The sequence below is a fragment of the Fonsecaea monophora genome (assembly GCF_001642475.1).
Source record: "Fonsecaea monophora strain CBS 269.37 chromosome Unknown Scaff25, whole genome shotgun sequence".
NCBI lineage: Eukaryota > Fungi > Ascomycota > Eurotiomycetes > Chaetothyriales > Herpotrichiellaceae > Fonsecaea > Fonsecaea monophora.
The window spans coordinates 70,992-87,867 of NW_019173956.1; the positions used below are offsets into that span (position 1 = coordinate 70,992).

A 16,876-nucleotide genomic window follows, 5' to 3' on the forward strand; every position below is an offset into this window, starting at 1 on the left:
CTATGCGAGCAGCGATCCCCTCTTCCCTAGGCGCTCCTTGTGGTGAATTGACGCAGTATCTGTGTTCCAAAAGCCATCAACAACGGTTTTTACTGCATAAAGGGCCTCAAGCTCCACACACTAACCAATACCCACTATGTATGAATGTACAAGTACGGTGCTCTCTGTGTAGAATCCTCGAAGTCGAACGTTCGGTCGGTAGTTCAGCCTGGTCTCGTGATGAGCGGCAAGGCTGCATTCACGTGACCAATCTTCCACTCCGCAAAAAGGCGGCGAGGCTGTGGAAGAAATCCACCATTCGCCGCCGATTTGTGGTAATTTCTACCCAACACTGTAGAGCGACTTTGAGTCTGATCGATACGCCGGGGGGTTCATACGTCCATCGCTATTCGATTCCGCCATCATGGCGACCCAAATTCCCGTTGACCCTACCCTTACCTCGGCCAACACTCTCAAGCTTGAAAATGTGAGTCAACCACACGCGAGCAGGAAGAACTGCCACTGACCAAAGTCTGTTAGACGCACAATCGAGACGTCTTGATTGCGATCGAAAAGAAATACCAAAAGCAATGGCAGGAGAGCAAGATTTTCGAGTCGGATGCGCCCACAACCACCGAAATCCCCTTCGACTCGGTCCCCGCTGCAGAGATTCGAGAAAAATACCCAAAGTACTTTGGCACCTTCGCCTACCCGTACATGAACGGCTCTTTACATGCCGGGCACAGCTTTACGGTCAGCAAGGTCGAGTTCACCGCAGGGTTTAACCGCTTGACCGGAAAGCGCGTGCTGTTTCCCTTGGGATTTCATTGCACAGGCATGCCGATCAAAGCATGTGCGGACAAACTCGTTGAAGATGTCAGAAAGTTTGGACAAAATTTCGAAAACTACCATGAAGATGAGGATGAACCTGCGCCAGATACCAATGGAGCCCCCGTCGCACCTACACAAGGGGTCAATGTGAAGGACGACCTGACAAAGTTCAAGAGCAAGAAGGGCAAGCAGGCCGCGAAGACGGTCAAGGCCAACTACCAATTCCAAACAATGCTGGCTATGGGGATACCGAAGGAGGAGATCCACAAGTTCGCAGACGCCAACTACTGGCTCGAATACTTTCCGCCAATATGTCAACAAGATCTGATTGATTTCGGAGCAAGGATAGATTGGAGGAGGAAGTTTGTCACCACCGACGCAAATCCCTATTACGACGCCTTTGTCAGATGGCAGATGAATCGCTTGCACGAGCTCAACAAGATTCTGTACGGCAAGAGATACACGATCTACAGTCCCAAAGATGGCCAACCCTGTATGGACCACGACCGGACCAAGGGTGAAGGTGTAGGTCCAACAGAGTACACAGCCCTAAAGCTGCGGGTCAAGGAGTGGTCGCCTGATGCGGCAAAGGCAGTGGAATCCAAGATTCCTCAGGACGCCAGTGTCTACTTTGTACCCGCAACGCTGAGACCGGAGACGATGTACGGCCAAGTATGCTGTTTCGTTGGCCCAAAGATCAAGTATGGCATTTTCAAGGTATCGGAAAAAGAGTATTACGTGGTCACCAAAAGAGCAGCTTGGAACATGGCCTTTCAGGGAACTTTCTTTGACCAGGAGCACTTCCCCCGTAACCAAGACGAGTTGCAGCCTGTTGTGGAATTGCCCGGGTCTGCCTTTGTGGGCACTCTAGTCAATGCGCCACTGTCGGTGCACAAAGAAGGTGTTCGGATATTACCTATGGAAACAGTATCTGCAACGAAGGGCACAGGCGTTGTCACATCAGTTCCGTCAGACAGTCCGGACGACTTTGCCACGGTCAAGGAATTGGCGAAGAAAGCAGATTTCTATGGCATCCAAAAGGAATGGGCTGAACTGGAGATCATTCCTATTATTGATACTCCAGCTTACGGTAACCTTGCGGCGAAGTTCTTGGTCGAGACCAAGAAGATCCAATCACCGAAGGACACCACTCTGTTGGCCGAAGCAAAGGACCTGGCATACAAAGAAGGCTTCTACAACGGGACGATGTTGGTCGGGGAATTCAAGGGCCAGAAGGTCTCTGATGCCAAAGACAAAGTTCGAAGTGCCTTGATTGCATCTGGCGAAGCATTCCCTTTTGCCGATCCTTCAGCTGAAGTCATCAGTCGCAGTGGAGATGAGTGTGTGGTCGCCTACGTACCACAGTGGTTCCTGAATTATGGCGAGAACGACAAAGAGTGGCAACAAACGGTTTTGGACTACGTAAAGGACAAGAACGGCCTTGAAACGTATGCTCAGGAGACCGAGAACCAGTTCGTCGCAAATCTCGAGTGGTTGAACCAATGGGCATGCGCAAGGACGTATGGACTGGGCTCTAAACTTCCCTGGGATCCCTCCTTCTTGGTGGAAAGTCTGAGTGACAGCACCATTTACATGTCATACTACACGGTCGCCCATTTCTTACACGGAGATAAATTCGGCAAGGAGCCTGGGTTGTTGGATATCAAGGCAGAACAAATGACGGATGATGTGTGGGATTACATCTTCACGCGGACAAACGATGTCAAGAAAGTCTCAGATTCGACAAGGATATCGGTTGCAGACCTACAAACTATGCGACGATCCTTTGAATACTGGTATCCTCTCGACTTGAGATCATCTGGAAAGGACCTGATTCCCAACCATCTCACATTCTTCCTCTACATACATCTCGCTCTTTTCCCTCGCGAATATTGGCCGAAGTCCGTCCGCTCAAATGGCCACCTCTTGCTCAACGGGGAGAAAATGAGCAAATCTACTGGAAACTTTTTGACACTGAGCCAAGCGGTGAAGAAGTTCGGTGCTGACGCCACGCGGATAGCACTTGCTGACGCAGGAGATGGCATGGAAGACGCGAATTTCGAAGAGAAGAGCGCCAACGCAGCCATCATGCGGATGTACATTCTCAAGGATTGGATTGAGGATACGCTGAAGGACGAAGGACTCCGCAAGACACAGGGAGAGGTGATATGGGACAAACTTTTTGAGGACGAGATGAACCTGTTGGTGCATGAAGCATACAAGCACTACTCCGAGTAAGTTGGCAGTGCCACAACAGACCGAACAATGCTAACCGTCACTCCCTAGGACAAACTACAAACTGGCCCTCAAATCAGCGCTCTACGACTTCCAATCTGCTCGTGACTTCTACCGCGATGCCTGCGTCTCCGGCGGCATACCTCTGTCGAGGCCCCTCGTCGTCCGCTTTGCCGAATTGCAATGCCTCTTGATCTCTACCATTGCCCCTCACTGGGCCGAGTACATTTGGCTTGAAGTCTTGCACAAAGATCAATCCATCCAGCTTGCCAGCTGGCCGACAGATGTCCCTGAAGCAGACCCATCATTAACCGCCACAAGAGACTACGTGAAGTCGACTTCTAGCAACATCACGAGTGCAGAAGCGCAGGCGGCCAAAAAGATGGCAAAGGGCAAGGCCGTGGCATTTGACCCGCGCAAACCGAAGCAAATCACCATCTTCGTGGCATCGCGATTCCCCGCGTGGCAGGACAAATACGTCGACCTGGTCCGATCCCTGCTGGAGAAAGCATCCCTGGACGACGACAAGGCACTGAATGCGTCGGTCGCGAAGATGGGCAAGGGCCCGGAGATGAAGAAGGCGATGCCTTTTGTGCAAGGGCTCAAGAGGAGACTCGTGGTGAACAAGGAGAGCCCCGAGGCCGTGTTTGAGCGGAAATTGCCGTTTGACGAGGTCCACATCCTCACCGAGATGAAGAGGGGCCTGATGAAGAATACGGGCTGTAAGGACGTCAAGGTCGTCAGTGTCACTGACGAGAACAGGCAGAGCCTCCCCTCGATGGCCGAGCTCGCTGTTCCAGGCCAGCCCAGCTTCCTGTTCGAGAACGTCGACGCATGAGCGAGCGGCCCATCGTTATGGCGCGTTGCCCCTCTTCCTCACTTCCCCTGTCTCCCCTTCGGAGGATATAAGAGCAGGACCAGAGTGTGAACGATAATATACCAAGAGATCGATGTGCGTGTTTGATTCGGTTCGGCCATGACTTTTTATACGAGTGACGAGAGTATGGATGTGGATCGTGGTGCGAAGATCAAGCCCATTGGTTTTTAGACGAGACACGGTGGGAGAGACTACCAAAAAAAGACACTTGATGAGAGAGAATGTGGGAGAGCAAATACCACCACGAAGGAATAAGGAAGACGCACGAAGACGCACGAAGATACAGCATAAGGCATCAAGACGTCTGTCGTGTATTTTACCCAGGCAAGGTATTTGCTCCGATTTCGATTTCGATAGAAATCCAATAGAGCCGCGCGCGCGCCCCAAGAGATGACCAAGTCCGTTTCTGTTTTGAATGGCATCCACATCAGCAAACCCGTCATTGAACCCGTTTTGAAACCCCCTGGTGACCATTTCCGATCGATGTTACTCGTATGCCTCGGGCGAAATATCCATCCATACAGGGGTGTTCATATATATCCCCTATCCTATCCCATGCCATGTATGCGACGGACAGAAAAATGCTCTCTCGATTCGTGAATCCCAATTCTAGCCTGGCCTAACCTAACCCAACCCAACCTGGCCTAACCTAACCTAAGCGTAGAGCAAAGCCGCCGCCCTTCTCCTCGCCCTCCGTGTCCCACCCCTTAAAGATGCCCTCGACCTCCTTCTCGTCGAGCCTGGGTGCGTCCCCACGGGCGGGCGCCTGGGGCGTCTCTCGTTTGCGCCGCTTCTCCTGGCCGGCCTTGCTGGGGAAAGTCGGGAACAACTCCTTGGGTTTGGGACGGGGGTCTTCCCTGAAGTAAGGGTGGTTGAGGACGTCGGCGGCCGTGGGGCGCGAAGCGGGGTTCAGCGAGAGGAGGGAGGAGAGGAGGCGCAGGCCCGCGCTGGTGAGGTAGGGAAACTTGGAGGCCGTGAGGGACGATGTCGTCGTCGTGGTCTTGGACGAGGTCGTCAGGAGAGGGTGCAGCGCTTTGGCGTTGGGGAGGGAGCGGAAGCCCGGCCACGACTCCCGCGTCGGGGTCCCCAGGAGCATGAAGATTCTGGAGAGCTGGTCGACTTCGTTGCGGCCTTGGAACAGGGGTTCCCGCGTGAGCAGTTCGGCGAAGATACACCCGACGCTCCACACGTCGACTTCAAAGTCGTACTCCTCCGCGCCCAGCAGCAGCTCGGGTGCCCGGTACCACAGCGTCACCACCAGCTGGGTCAGCTTCGGCGGAGGTCTGGAGGTGTATCGCGCCATGCCAAAGTCTGCCAGCTTGATCTCGCCGCGGTTGTTGAGGAGGAGGTTCGACGTCTTGAGGTCGCGATGCAGGATCCAGTTCGTGTGGAGGTACTCGACGCCCGAGACGATCTGTAGCATGAGCGTCTTGGTCTCCGAGGGGAGGAATGGCTCGGCCATGTCGTCGAGGAGGGTCTTGAGGTCGTGTTCGAGGAACTCCATCACGAGGTAGACCCTGTTAAAATGAGCCGCGGATGCCGCCCGTGGCCATACAAGTTAACATCGTCTGGCTATCCATGCCTTTTCAGGGCGGGGGGGAAGAAATAGGAATTCAATGGTGGGAAGGCCAGACTTACTCTTTCAAACTGTCGCCCATGACCACCTCGAGCAGCTTGACCACGTTCGCGTCCCGACACGCCATCAGTGTCTGTATCTCTCGTAGTCCCGTCACCGGGAAGCCGTCGTTGGTGTGGTCCATCTTCAACCTCTTCAGGGCAACGATCTCGCCAGAGGTCTTCCTCCGCGCTCGCGAGACCACGCCGTAGGAGCCTTCTTCGATGTCGTTCAGCTGCTCGAACTGCCCGACGTGGCCGCAAGGGCCGAACTCCCGCCTGGGGAACCGTAGCAAGTGTGCGCCCTCCTCCACCTCTTCGCTTTCCACCTGCGGCTGTGTTGCCTGTGCTGCTCCATTCTCTTCCTCGTCCAGTGATCTCCGTGGACGTTTACTCGGTCGCTCATTGTCATCCGTCGTGGAGGCGTACCGCGCCGCGCCCGTGATGGTGGTGGTAGAAGGAGTAGCGGTGACGGTGGTTGACGGAGCGACACTGCGGGCTTTGTCTTCCTTGAGTCGCTTTCTTTCTGCTTTCTCCCGCCTCCGCTCGGCTTGCGCAGCGGCCGCGTCTCCGTCGTCATCGGCGGCCCATTTGGAGGGCTTTGGAATCATGTTGTGAGGTTTTCGTGTTGACTGGCGGTGGACTCGCCAGAGGGAGGGCAAGAGATAATTGCGAATCTACATTCGACCTTTTGGGAGCATAGCGGCGGCTGCCAGTGTAAACGTTGGTGAAGTGAGCTTTTGCGTAGTTGTGAGTGTGTGGGTTGGACTGGGGAAACTTTTTTTCTGGAGCCACGAAAGGTGGACAGGACGTTCACGTCAAAATATGGCAATATCTCAACGCGTCAGTCAGACGGCGGAGCTATTGACGCCCATCGTGTTAACAAAACAATGTTATCTACTTCAGAATTGTTGCGTCTCCGAGATCGAGGGTACGTGTGTCATTGCTCTATTCTATCAATGGCGGTCGTCAGGTACATGCCTATCTCTTCCCAGCGTCGCCTCAACACATCTCTTTGCGACGGAAGCCCTACTTTGAGCCGAGCGATCTGCTCGAGGCTGCTGTCCACGGTCTCTAGATATGACTTCAACGCTTGCTGGAGCAGTTCATGGACCGAACTCTGATACTCGTCGTCTTCATCCGCACCATACGTGACACATTCCTTCCACTTTTTCAAAGGCATACAGAGCAATCTCAGTGCCAGTCGTGTGCGGTAGCAGGCAACCTCGTCGTCCTGCATCGACGATGGATCAAGTACGTAGTTACCCAGGTATCCTGCCTCTTCTAGCCTCGTTTTCTGCTTCTCGGAGAAAAGTGGCAAAATGACCGTGTCCAGAGAGACCTCGTCCCATTTATTGGCCTGGAGCATGAAGCCGTACTCCACCAACAAGAAGTCGTTTGGGTGGCTGCCGTAGGAGATGTACAGCTCCTCGCCCTGTTCGACTGCCTGTTCCACTCTGAATTCGTATCCCGTGGCCGAATAAGCGACCTTGCAGCCAGCCTCGGAGTGGTTGAAGTAGTCACCAAAGGGAACCAGTGCCAGACACTCGTCCGCTTCGGGCGTATCTTCGGGTTTCATGTCCGGTGGTGTATAGTAGAACGTCCGTGTGCTTACGAGAAGCCAATGGTAGCGATAGACATCATAGGACAGCTGCGGAAAGGCAGAAGAAACGACATCCCAGTCCCGCGAGATTTTCCCCTGCTGCTTGCTCAGAAGCGCCAGCGCGTGGGGTGGTAGGAGGTCTTGGAGCTCCGGTGACCAGAAGAGCGGCATCGACTCGTTCAAGTCCTCGATTGATGGCAACGTCGATCTCCAGAGGGCGTGAAGGTCGGATGTGTCCATGGCCAAGTCCGCGGCAAGGCGGCCGTTGGCGCTGCATTCTTGGAGCGCATTCACCATCGCAGGCGACACCGTCTCTCCCGTTCGAATTACAGACATGGGGATGTCCAAGATCATCTCTCCAGCCTTTTGGCGTCCGTCAGGATGGGGGCGTGAAAACAAAAAGAGACCGATGAATCTGTTCAACCTACCTCAAGCCTCCTTTTAGCGACGATGCCCAGTCCCTTGCCAGGGAATTTGTGCGCTGCCACGCCGTTGACCTTGATCCCATTGGAAACAGCCCATTCGGTAAGAATGTCGCCAGTCTCCATCTCCCATTCCTGTGCTTCGAGGTAGATTTTCGAGAAAACAAGGGCTGATTGTGATTGACAAGGCGATTTTAGGGGGTGACGTCGTCAGGGTCACGAAGCCAACCTCGCACGCGCTGCCCAATCAGATGATCACGATCCTGTCAACGACAACATTCCAAAGGACGGGAGGGTGAACAGCTGAGATCGACGACAACTATAAACCTAATTGAAGGCTACTAAACGATCTTTTCTCCTACACTCTGAGACACATCTGGCGACTTTGGGCTGAGCTGTCAAAGTTCCTTGTGCCACTTATTGATTGCCTACTCTTCGCAGTGGTGGTTGAAATACCAGTCAATCCGTCTGTGCTTATTCCTCCGCTATAGACTCGGTCGGCTGTTCCCCGAAGCAATGGCGTCGAACAATGTCGCTACCACGCTGGTTTCCATCCGAACCTCAGCCCTCCCAGTGCTCACGGGCTTGATGGGCACCATGGGCATTGTAACGGGGCTGTACAGCTTCAAAGCACCAGTCGACGCGGAGACACTGTTTGGCATCCTCGTCCCGTCCTCAGTTCAAGCATCCAAAGAACTTTCGAGCTGGCAAAAAGCGCAGACCTATACCCGCGGCCTCCGCAACTTTGCCGGCGGATTGTCCATCGTGGGCATCACATTGTTCTGGCGCTTCTCCTCATTGTGTCAGTCGTCACCAGTGGCCGCCGTGACGGCCAGAAGATGCCTGGGGATCATCTTCTTGACTGGCACCGTTATTGCTGGAGGAGACGGGCTCGTCATCACCCAGTTCGCCCATGCGGAGGGCATCTCGAAGGAAGCAAAGGAGGTTGCCGAAAAGACGGGAACGGGACATCTGGTCATGACGCTGCCCGTTCTGGCTCTTGGGCTCGCGTGTTTCTTCATATGAGCAGGCTGCTAGGGTGGAGAGCTGAGCCAATGGGATAAGGGGCTCAGGATCGATGAACTATTCAGTGGCCATTGTATAAGTAAATTGGACAAAACATCTCAACTCGCCGCTAAAAAGGTATCAAGAACTCCATGGCCATGTAACGTGCTATCTTCTTAGAATGAACCGATTCTGCGAGTACAACCCATGTGGAAAGCGCGGCCGTGGCTTTGATTCCGAAGTCCGGGTTTTCGCACGTCACTTTCTGGGCCTGTGGCGGATCGATGCGGGGGCCTGTCGCGCGGTATTTGACGACTTCTTCAATATTCGATTCATTACCAAGCATCTAAGCAGCGCGTGAGAGCTTCTCAGTCCATCCACTACTGAACATTGAACCGCATTCTATACCTTAATCTTCGAGGAAACATATCGCTAATCTGATCTCTAAATCCTCTGGATCTCCGGCACGACGCTCAAAATGGGAAGCGTGGAAATCGAGCCCTTCCAGGTCCGAACTTGCACAGAAGCCTCCTGTCGATCTTCTCCGTGTATGCTGACCAAGGCACAGACAACATTCGCTGTACCTCTGCACTGCGAGTCCTGCGTCCAAGATGTCACAGGCGCCCTAGAGAAAGTACAAGGTACTTTGGACGAAACAGTCGTTCATTCCTTCACTCGCGAGGTCCAGGACTGACACCTTGGCTGCTTTACAGGCATCTCCAAGATCGAAGCCAATCTTAAAGACCAACTTTTTTACATTGAAGGAACGGCTCCTCCTTCATCAATCGTGTCAGCCATCGAATCTACGGGAAGAGATGCCATCTTACGGGGTAGTGGGAAGTCCAACTCTGCCGGAGTGTGCATTCTGGAAACTCATGCAAAAGCCGTGTCAGATCCCGTCCGAGGCCTGGCACGGATGGTCCAAGTCTCGGACAGTCGGACACTGGTGGATCTGACGCTACGTGGGGTGTCGCCGGGAACATATCATGCCACGATAAGGGCCACAGGTGACATCTCACGTGGGGCAGCCTCGACAGGTGGCATCTGGGAAGCCGTCAAGGAACTAGCGGGCTTCAGACAGCCTCGCGGAATGTTTGGCACAGTGGAGGTGGACAAGGATGGACGAGGCAGCGCATTCCTGGATCGACCAGTGTCAATATGGGAGATTATCGGTCGCAGCATGGTCGTGTCGAAACAACAGCCAGAGGGTGCGTTTCAGACCGAAGATCCAGATACCCTGGTCGGGGTCATTGCTCGCAGTGCCGGGGTGTGGGACAATGACAAGACCGTGTGCAGCTGTTCAGGGAAGACCGTATGGGAGGAGCGCAAAGAGCAGGTCGAAAAGGGGATGCTGTGATCTGTCAGCTATACCAGGGTCTGCGGCGACCACAAGCGTAGCAGCATAATAAAGAATAAAATGAAAAAAAAAAACCTATTATTCCACAATCAACATGCAATGCATCTCGTAGGGAGCAACCCCAAATGGATTTTCACCCGATTCTGATTCGCGGACCGAGTTTGTTCTGGTTTGGAAATCGATCTTTGGCTGCACTATGATGCAGTGCTGGAGCACACCCCTGCATCGAGCATTGGAAACGGACGACCCGATTGCTTGGGAGAGAGGGTTTGGGACAAACTTTTGGAGTGCTGTGTCGACGGTGGTTGGTCGCCAGATGTGATTCTGAAACGGACACGCAGATGCGGAACCTGGCCCACCAGGCGAGGTTGGACACTGTTGAAACAACCCAGACGAGTGAGCCATGTGGGCGTAAGACCGACGATGAGAGGAAGCAAACAATGGAAAGCCGTAGAAGAAGAGACTTGCTCAGGTGACGGACTCAGGCCACTTGGTAGAGGAAGATGTGTGCCATCACATTTTGGACGAGTGAGGAGCGAGGATGTGAAGGACGAGAGCAGAGGGACGCGGTTCCTAAAAGCATAATAGGTAGTCAGGTAGGTGATTCGAGCTGATAAGAAGACTTGTCAATGTGACAACAATCATGACAAGGTGGTGTTTGATGGTGTTTGATTGTGCAAATGGGGAACTCGAGGTGACTGAGCAGGTGAGCATATGCAAGCATATGATATGTCTGTTTGTACCGAGTACCTGTTACCTATCGAGTCCACCACGTACCTAGGTAGGATGTGTTGGGTGCTGAAACCCCTGAGACTGCCTGGCAAGTGCCCGGAGAGGTAGTTCTCCTGTCCCTCTCCCTCTCTACCTGGTATCCTTCCCAGCCACCACCCTTCCCTATTCGTGCCTATCCCATCACGGTGCCTATCCCCCCTTGGTGCCCTTGCTCCCATGTCTTGACTCTTCTTCTCACCCTTGCTCTCGCTTGAAAGTTTGGGACCCCCACCTTCCCTGTTCCCCTTCTCCCAAACATCATTCAAGAAGTCCGAGTCTTGCTGTCGTAAAAGAATCCCAAACCATTCCACTCCTTCAACTCTTCTCCTTCTCTTTCCACCTAGCAGCAACTGGCATTGCTATCTTCGTTTCTCCCACGCTGGCGCTTTTGGTATACAAACCAGCTACACTCTTTGTTTCCCGATTTATCTTCTTCGCTTGCCAGACATCCAGACTATTTGCAATCTATCGGGCGCATCCCGTCGCTAATCTATTCATTCACCACATTGTCAAGTTGACAGCCTCTTTCATTGGCACCCAGCCAGTGACGGCATTGGCGCCGAGCAAATCCCACTGCTCCCCCCTACCCACCCCGGGCGCTTAACCCCTGGACCTCAAGCACCCATTTTCAGGACCTTAGCGGCAGGGCCGGCCCTCGCAGCCTCGGTGCACCGTCCAAATCGACCGCCACCTACGAGTTAGTGACCAGCCTGTGGTAGCCATCGGTTCCCACCACCCTAGCAGATTCTGTGACCGCCCACATCCACCATTTCAATAACGTCTCAGGCAACGCCGCTCCTTGTCGCAGATCTCGCTTCCTCTGTAAACATATTGCAGTCCCTGGCTCTACTCGAACCTGCACCTTGCCGTCACCACCTTGTTGACATCGATTCTAACTTCGACGACCTCGGCCCGGCGCCATGTCGCTCAAGCAGGTATGTCAATCCCACCCCAGTTGCATACTCGCTCCCTGACCCGTCTTGCAGGAAATAGAGACTTGGGTCGAAGCGCTTGGGCACTATGACAATCAAGAATTTGAGGAAGCCTTGAGAATTTTCGATGCAATTGCCGATACCTCCAAGATCCTGTTCAACTGCGGTGTGATCCACGCCACCATTGGCGAGCATGAAAGAGCAGTGCGTGCAGTATGAAAAGACAAGCATAGGAATATAAGCTGATAGTGAGACTAGGTGGAGTGTTATCAACGCGCAATCAAGCTCGACCAGTATCTCGCAGTGGCATACTTCCAACAGGGTGTCTCGAACTTTCTGGTTGGGGACTTTGAAGAAGCATTGGCAAATTTTAATGACACCCTACTCTATCTGAGAGGCAATACCTACATCGACTATGAGCAGCTAGGGTTGAAGTTCAAGCTTTACTCGTGCGAAGTTCTCTTCAATCGTGGTCTGTGCTATATGTATCTTCAGCAAGAGCAGGCCGGGCTTCAAGACTTCAGCTTCGCCCAAAAGGAGAAGATGACTCCCGACCACGATGTGATCGACGATGCTATCAAGGATATGGCACAGGTGAGCTTTGAATCTCTCGTGAGAGAAGGCGTGTCCACTGACTTGTTGCAGGGTTATGTTGTGTTCAGCATGTGAGTCTCAGCTACTCCCCAAATGAACCGTGTTCTGGGATAATCCTGCCTTCCTTGAGGTGTCATAATAGCAATTGATGGACTAACCCCTGGTGTCTGATAGACCGGTCGGATGCGTTTACAGGCCAAACGAGGCCAAAGTCAAGAATCTCAAAGCAAAGGACTACCTGGGCAAGGCCCGATTGATAGCTACATCAAACAGCGAGAACACCGGTACTGGATTCCAGGGAGTGGAAAGGAAACAAGCGGTAGCTGCTGAGGTTGCTGCCAAAGATGACCGCCCCCCGGAGAACATCAGTTACGCGGCAACAAACCTCGTGCAGCGTAACTTGTCCAGCAGAGTGGTTCGAGACCAGAGCGCCCCTCCTGTCATGAATCGAAATGTCTTCCCTCCAACACCACCACCGGAGAACGAGAAGCCCAGGCTCAGTGGAGGCGGCTCTTCTACGTTGCCTCTTCGGACGACCTCTATGCGTCAACCCCGCAATATGTACACCAGGCCAGACATGGAGGCACCCAGACCCGGTATGCTGAGCCGTGCAGCGACATTTGATAGCAACGCCAACCAAGGCCCCGGCATGGGCAGGATGATGCCACCCCCACGCGAGAACTCTTGGCCAGAAGAGCCTTCCATGATGGAGCGACCACTAATGGAGCGACCACAGATGGAAAGGTCGCGCTATGGCACCCAAAGGACTGCTTCCGAACCTCGAGGTCCCTCTGTCCGGCGGCAGATGCTCGACCGCTCAGCCTCGCAAAGGGCCCCAGCACCACTGTTCCGAGAGACTACAGCATCATCCCGCTACGAAGAACCCACCGACGCGGTGGATGATGTCTATCGCATGTATTCCAGCCCCCGGAGGCGCCAGCGACGGCAGGAGCAGGACTTATACCTCAACGAAGAAGACGAATATATAGACGAAGAAGAAATGAGTGCTGAAGACATGAGCGGTTTCGAACCCGTCCGGCGCGCGGTGTCTCGATCCGGACGCGGCAGCAAACGGCCCGAAATGCGCAAGATTCGTGTCAAATGCCACTTTAACGACGATACGAGATATCTAATGATTGGCGCCGTGATAGATTTTGGCGACCTCGAAAGCAAAATACGTGAAAAGTTTGGGATCAAGGATCAGTTGAAGATCAAGATGCAAGATGATGGCGACATGATCACCATGGGTGATCAGGATGATCTGGAGATGTTGTTGACGAGTGTGCGCAACCAAGCAAAGAAAGAGAGGAGTGAAATGGGCAAGATGGAGGTTTGGATCTCGTGAGCTTGGAAAGAAATGCCATATACACAAGGCCGATATGGAGAACGAGATGGCTCAACACGTTGAAACACTGCACATCACCAGATATATGAAGTCCTACACACCTATCGTTACAGCGTTGGAGTTGGAAAAAGATCATCTCCCTCGCGGAAATGGGAACAGGGAATCGGGAATTGCTTTGGATGGAGTCGTTTGAGACAGGGCATGCTTGTTTTCAGGTGGAATGTTGTGCTACAACTGCTACGATTGTGGCTCCTTCACTTCCCGGCTCTATTCACACACAGACATTTCTATATACCAAGGTATCCTATATATAACCTACGAACAACGTCTGTGTTGCGCGTTAATCGATGACGAAGCTTGAGCTTGAGCTTGATGGTTGCTGGTTCCTATTCTTTGGTACTTGATCTCTTGGTTGTTCCAGACGTCTCTTGTGGTTGTCATCTCTACGAGAGCGCCCGCCAAGGACGAGTGGCTGCTATCATGGCTATGGATAAGATAGATGGACGGATCGTACAGAAATGGGTGGATAGAGAAGGGGTGTTAATGCGTCCTGTCTTGTCCTGTCCCGCTAGTGGTAGCAGGAGTTGGTAAGAATAGATAGAAGTTCCTCGTATAGGTAGCCTTGTCCATGCGCGCTGCCATGTCCAACTCTACCCAACCCAACCAGCCTGTCTGTCTGTCTGTCTGTCTGTCTGTCTGATCTGTCCTGCGTCGTTGCTGCTTCCCCCGTGGCGCCGGCGGTCTGACTGACTGATTGATCGATTGACTACTTTTCCCTGTTCTGTTCTGCTTCTGCTCCTTTTTGCTTCCGTCATACATACACACACACATTGTCTCTCCCCCCCCCTCCCTCTCTCTTCCTGCTCACTTTGGCCTCTCCACTATTCCTTCTTGCTTGCATGTTGAAGGCTGGCAGCTCGCAGCTCGCAGCTCGAAGCTCGAAGCTCCAATCTCAAAGTATGAGCATGAGCATGCCATGGAATGCCAGTACGGGACAACCAATCAAGCTAAGATGGACCAAGACAAGACAAGGGCAGGTTACCCTTCTTCCGTCCTTCCATTCCCATTCCCCAGCCTCTGTCCCATCCCCTTCCCCTTCCCCGTCTATCTTCTCAGGGGAGAAATAAGGGCACGCCCAAACATTCCCCCTTTCTCTATCCACCGGCCCTCAACATCTACCTAGTCCTGACTGACGCCGACGCCGCGGTGACCTTGATCCTCTCGACGACCCACGCCTTACTCACACTGACGCCGGGATACTCGACCTCGAAGAGGATGCGGATACTCTCTGCGTCTTCGCCGTTGCGGGCCTGTTCGCGGATAAAGGCGTCGTGTCTGGGTGTCCATTTTGCCGGTCTTTTTGGTGGTTGTGCTTGGAGTGCTTGGATTGTCGGTGTGCGAGGGGGGAACGAGGAGGAACTGAGGGTCGACGTTTTGTGCCCAGTTGTTGTTGTGGATCTCGAGTCCCGATGGGATTTGGACGATGAAGAAGAAGAACCTGACGCGGTCGGAAGAGGCATGGTTGAAATTTGACGGCTTTCGCTTTTGTAAGTAAATCCGGCGATGTGTGAGTGTGAGTGTGTGTGTGTAAACAAAGACTTGGTCGGTGTGGGATTTTTTGGACGAGGAGTCGTGGTCCTTCTCTCCCAGAGAGACAGAGAGAATGGTGTAGAGAGTATGGTGGAGCGAAAAAGTTGACTTTTTGACTTTTTGGTCGAGTTCGAGTGATAGAAGAAACGTATCTTTGGGTTGTGATCCAGGGAACTAACTAGACTGTGCTGGCCTGAGTGATTGGGTCGGTGTGAGATGTTGGAGTTGGAAACGTGGTTAAGTATTCCCTCAACCAGCCCTTAGGTAGCTAGCTAGCTGGCTAGCAAGCAAGCAGGCAGGCTAGCAGGCTGAAGTCGTAGTCGAAGTCCGATGGCGATGCAGCAATCCACCCTAGCGGCTTGCTACTCTGATGGTAGTGATGGCCAAGGAATGACTCTGGGAGCGTGTTGGTAGGAATCACAAACAATTGAAAAAGGGGGAAGGGGGTCTCTTGGTTGGTTGGTTGTTCCTTTGGGTTCACAGTCCGGGCGTACAATTGTGAATGAAGAACAGGAGAGGGAGTCAGAGAGGGAGAGGGAGAGGGAGAGAGAAGCAAAAAAGAATGTAATGTGTGATGTGTGATGGGTTGAAGCAAAGAGGGAGGGAGCACAACCAAAGGGGGAAAGGCTTTTGTACTTTTTTTAAGGTGGAAGTATCTCAAAACTCAATGGGAAGAGGGATTTGTGTGTCAGTGACCGTGTCTGTGTCTGAGTTGGTTGTTTGCGTCGTCCCTCTCCATCATATGTATCTGTGACTGTGACTGTGTCCGTGGCGGGGAAGGACGGCTTCATGGCATCAAATTAGTACATGACACGATGTATGTAGACAAGCATCAGGCCCGGCCCAGCCCAGCCAGGGCTGCTGCCATCTCATGCCGAACGGATCAACCAAGGCACAAACAAGGGAGACGCAACATTTCTTGACAAAACCAGAGATATCAGCAGGCAGGTAGGCAGACAGAATGAAATCTGGATGTACGTGGACAACCACTCATCTCGTTCTCGACAACTCAAATTCGCATGGAATTCCTCCCCCTGGCCATCTGGCTCGTGGTTCATATTCCTTACCGTCACTTTCTGAGGCTCCTTGCCGCGGCGGATCGAGAAGCCAAATCGTGCCGGACGTCCAGACCGTCATGACCGTATCGTATTCGTCCGGAAGGCCTTTCCACTTGACAAATAGGAGGAGCCGGCACATGGAAAATGTCACCAATCACAATATGGAGAGAGTAATATCAAGAGAGTATCAAGCGATAGAATGTCGAGCGGTTCCGGTCGGGAGGTCTTCCGCCATGGCATCTGCTGGCTGTCCAGCTCCCTTCACCTTGTTCCAGGTCATTGAGTGCAAAGGCCGAGGGATCAGGGTCATATCTGCAGCGGTCAATTGATCAGAGTAAACATTTCCCTGCCCGACAACTTGAGAATCGAAGCAAGAGGTCAATATTTTTCCGCTTTGGGAAGTTCTCTTTCATTAGCCTCAAAATGTTCACTCCTGTATTTCCAAATCCCTGGACACCCCGGATGCCGTTTTCCGTTTCCCCGTCATGTAGGTTGCCGATGAATCCTTGATTGCCTTCCTTCCGGTATAATGCACCATCCTTTGCGAACTGACCAAGGTTCCGCTCAAAACTGCCGCTGTACTTGAATGTTTTTAGTTCGTCAGAAAGGATGTTGTCATCCAATTAGTGGTCGTTAGATACTGTAGATATATATGGCAAATAT

At 52.9% G+C, this 16,876-nt stretch overlaps 7 protein-coding genes across 7 annotated transcripts; 4 read left to right on the forward strand and 3 right to left on the reverse strand.

Annotated features, from left to right (window-relative positions):
• Positions 1-403: 403 nt before the first annotated feature.
• AYO21_04442 (hypothetical protein) lies at positions 404-3,883 on the forward strand (the record flags this gene model as incomplete). Its single annotated transcript, XM_022654415.1, has 3 exons — positions 404-466; positions 520-3,044; positions 3,097-3,883. The coding sequence occupies 3 exons, from the start codon at positions 404-406 to the stop codon at positions 3,881-3,883; spliced, it is 3,375 nt and encodes a 1,124-aa protein (XP_022513231.1).
• Positions 3,884-4,571: 688 nt separating this feature from the next.
• Positions 4,572-6,147, reverse strand: AYO21_04443 (hypothetical protein; the record flags this gene model as incomplete). Its single annotated transcript, XM_022654416.1, has 2 exons — positions 4,572-5,439; positions 5,561-6,147. The coding sequence occupies 2 exons, from the start codon at positions 6,145-6,147 to the stop codon at positions 4,572-4,574; spliced, it is 1,455 nt and encodes a 484-aa protein (XP_022513232.1).
• Positions 6,148-6,476: 329 nt separating this feature from the next.
• Positions 6,477-7,687, reverse strand: AYO21_04444 (hypothetical protein; the record flags this gene model as incomplete). The annotated part of the gene is made up of 2 exons (XM_022654417.1): positions 6,477-7,502; positions 7,568-7,687. The coding sequence occupies 2 exons, from the start codon at positions 7,685-7,687 to the stop codon at positions 6,477-6,479; spliced, it is 1,146 nt and encodes a 381-aa protein (XP_022513233.1).
• Positions 7,688-8,077: 390 nt separating this feature from the next.
• On the forward strand, positions 8,078-8,587 carry AYO21_04445 (hypothetical protein; the record flags this gene model as incomplete). The annotated part of the gene is made up of 1 exon (XM_022654418.1): positions 8,078-8,587. One exon carries the CDS (start codon positions 8,078-8,080, stop codon positions 8,585-8,587), a length of 510 nt encoding a protein of 169 aa, XP_022513234.1.
• Positions 8,588-9,044: 457 nt separating this feature from the next.
• On the forward strand, positions 9,045-9,923 carry AYO21_04446 (hypothetical protein; the record flags this gene model as incomplete). The annotated part of the gene is made up of 3 exons (XM_022654419.1): positions 9,045-9,074; positions 9,135-9,207; positions 9,280-9,923. 3 exons carry the CDS (start codon positions 9,045-9,047, stop codon positions 9,921-9,923), a joined length of 747 nt encoding a protein of 248 aa, XP_022513235.1.
• Positions 9,924-11,614: 1,691 nt separating this feature from the next.
• Positions 11,615-13,565, forward strand: AYO21_04447 (hypothetical protein; the record flags this gene model as incomplete). Its single annotated transcript, XM_022654420.1, has 5 exons — positions 11,615-11,629; positions 11,681-11,830; positions 11,885-12,220; positions 12,272-12,291; positions 12,395-13,565. The coding sequence occupies 5 exons, from the start codon at positions 11,615-11,617 to the stop codon at positions 13,563-13,565; spliced, it is 1,692 nt and encodes a 563-aa protein (XP_022513236.1).
• A 1,175-nt stretch (positions 13,566-14,740) lies between these two features.
• AYO21_04448 (hypothetical protein) lies at positions 14,741-15,085 on the reverse strand (the record flags this gene model as incomplete). Its single annotated transcript, XM_022654421.1, has 1 exon — positions 14,741-15,085. The coding sequence occupies one exon, from the start codon at positions 15,083-15,085 to the stop codon at positions 14,741-14,743; it is 345 nt and encodes a 114-aa protein (XP_022513237.1).
• Between the last annotated feature and the right edge of the window lie 1,791 nt (positions 15,086-16,876).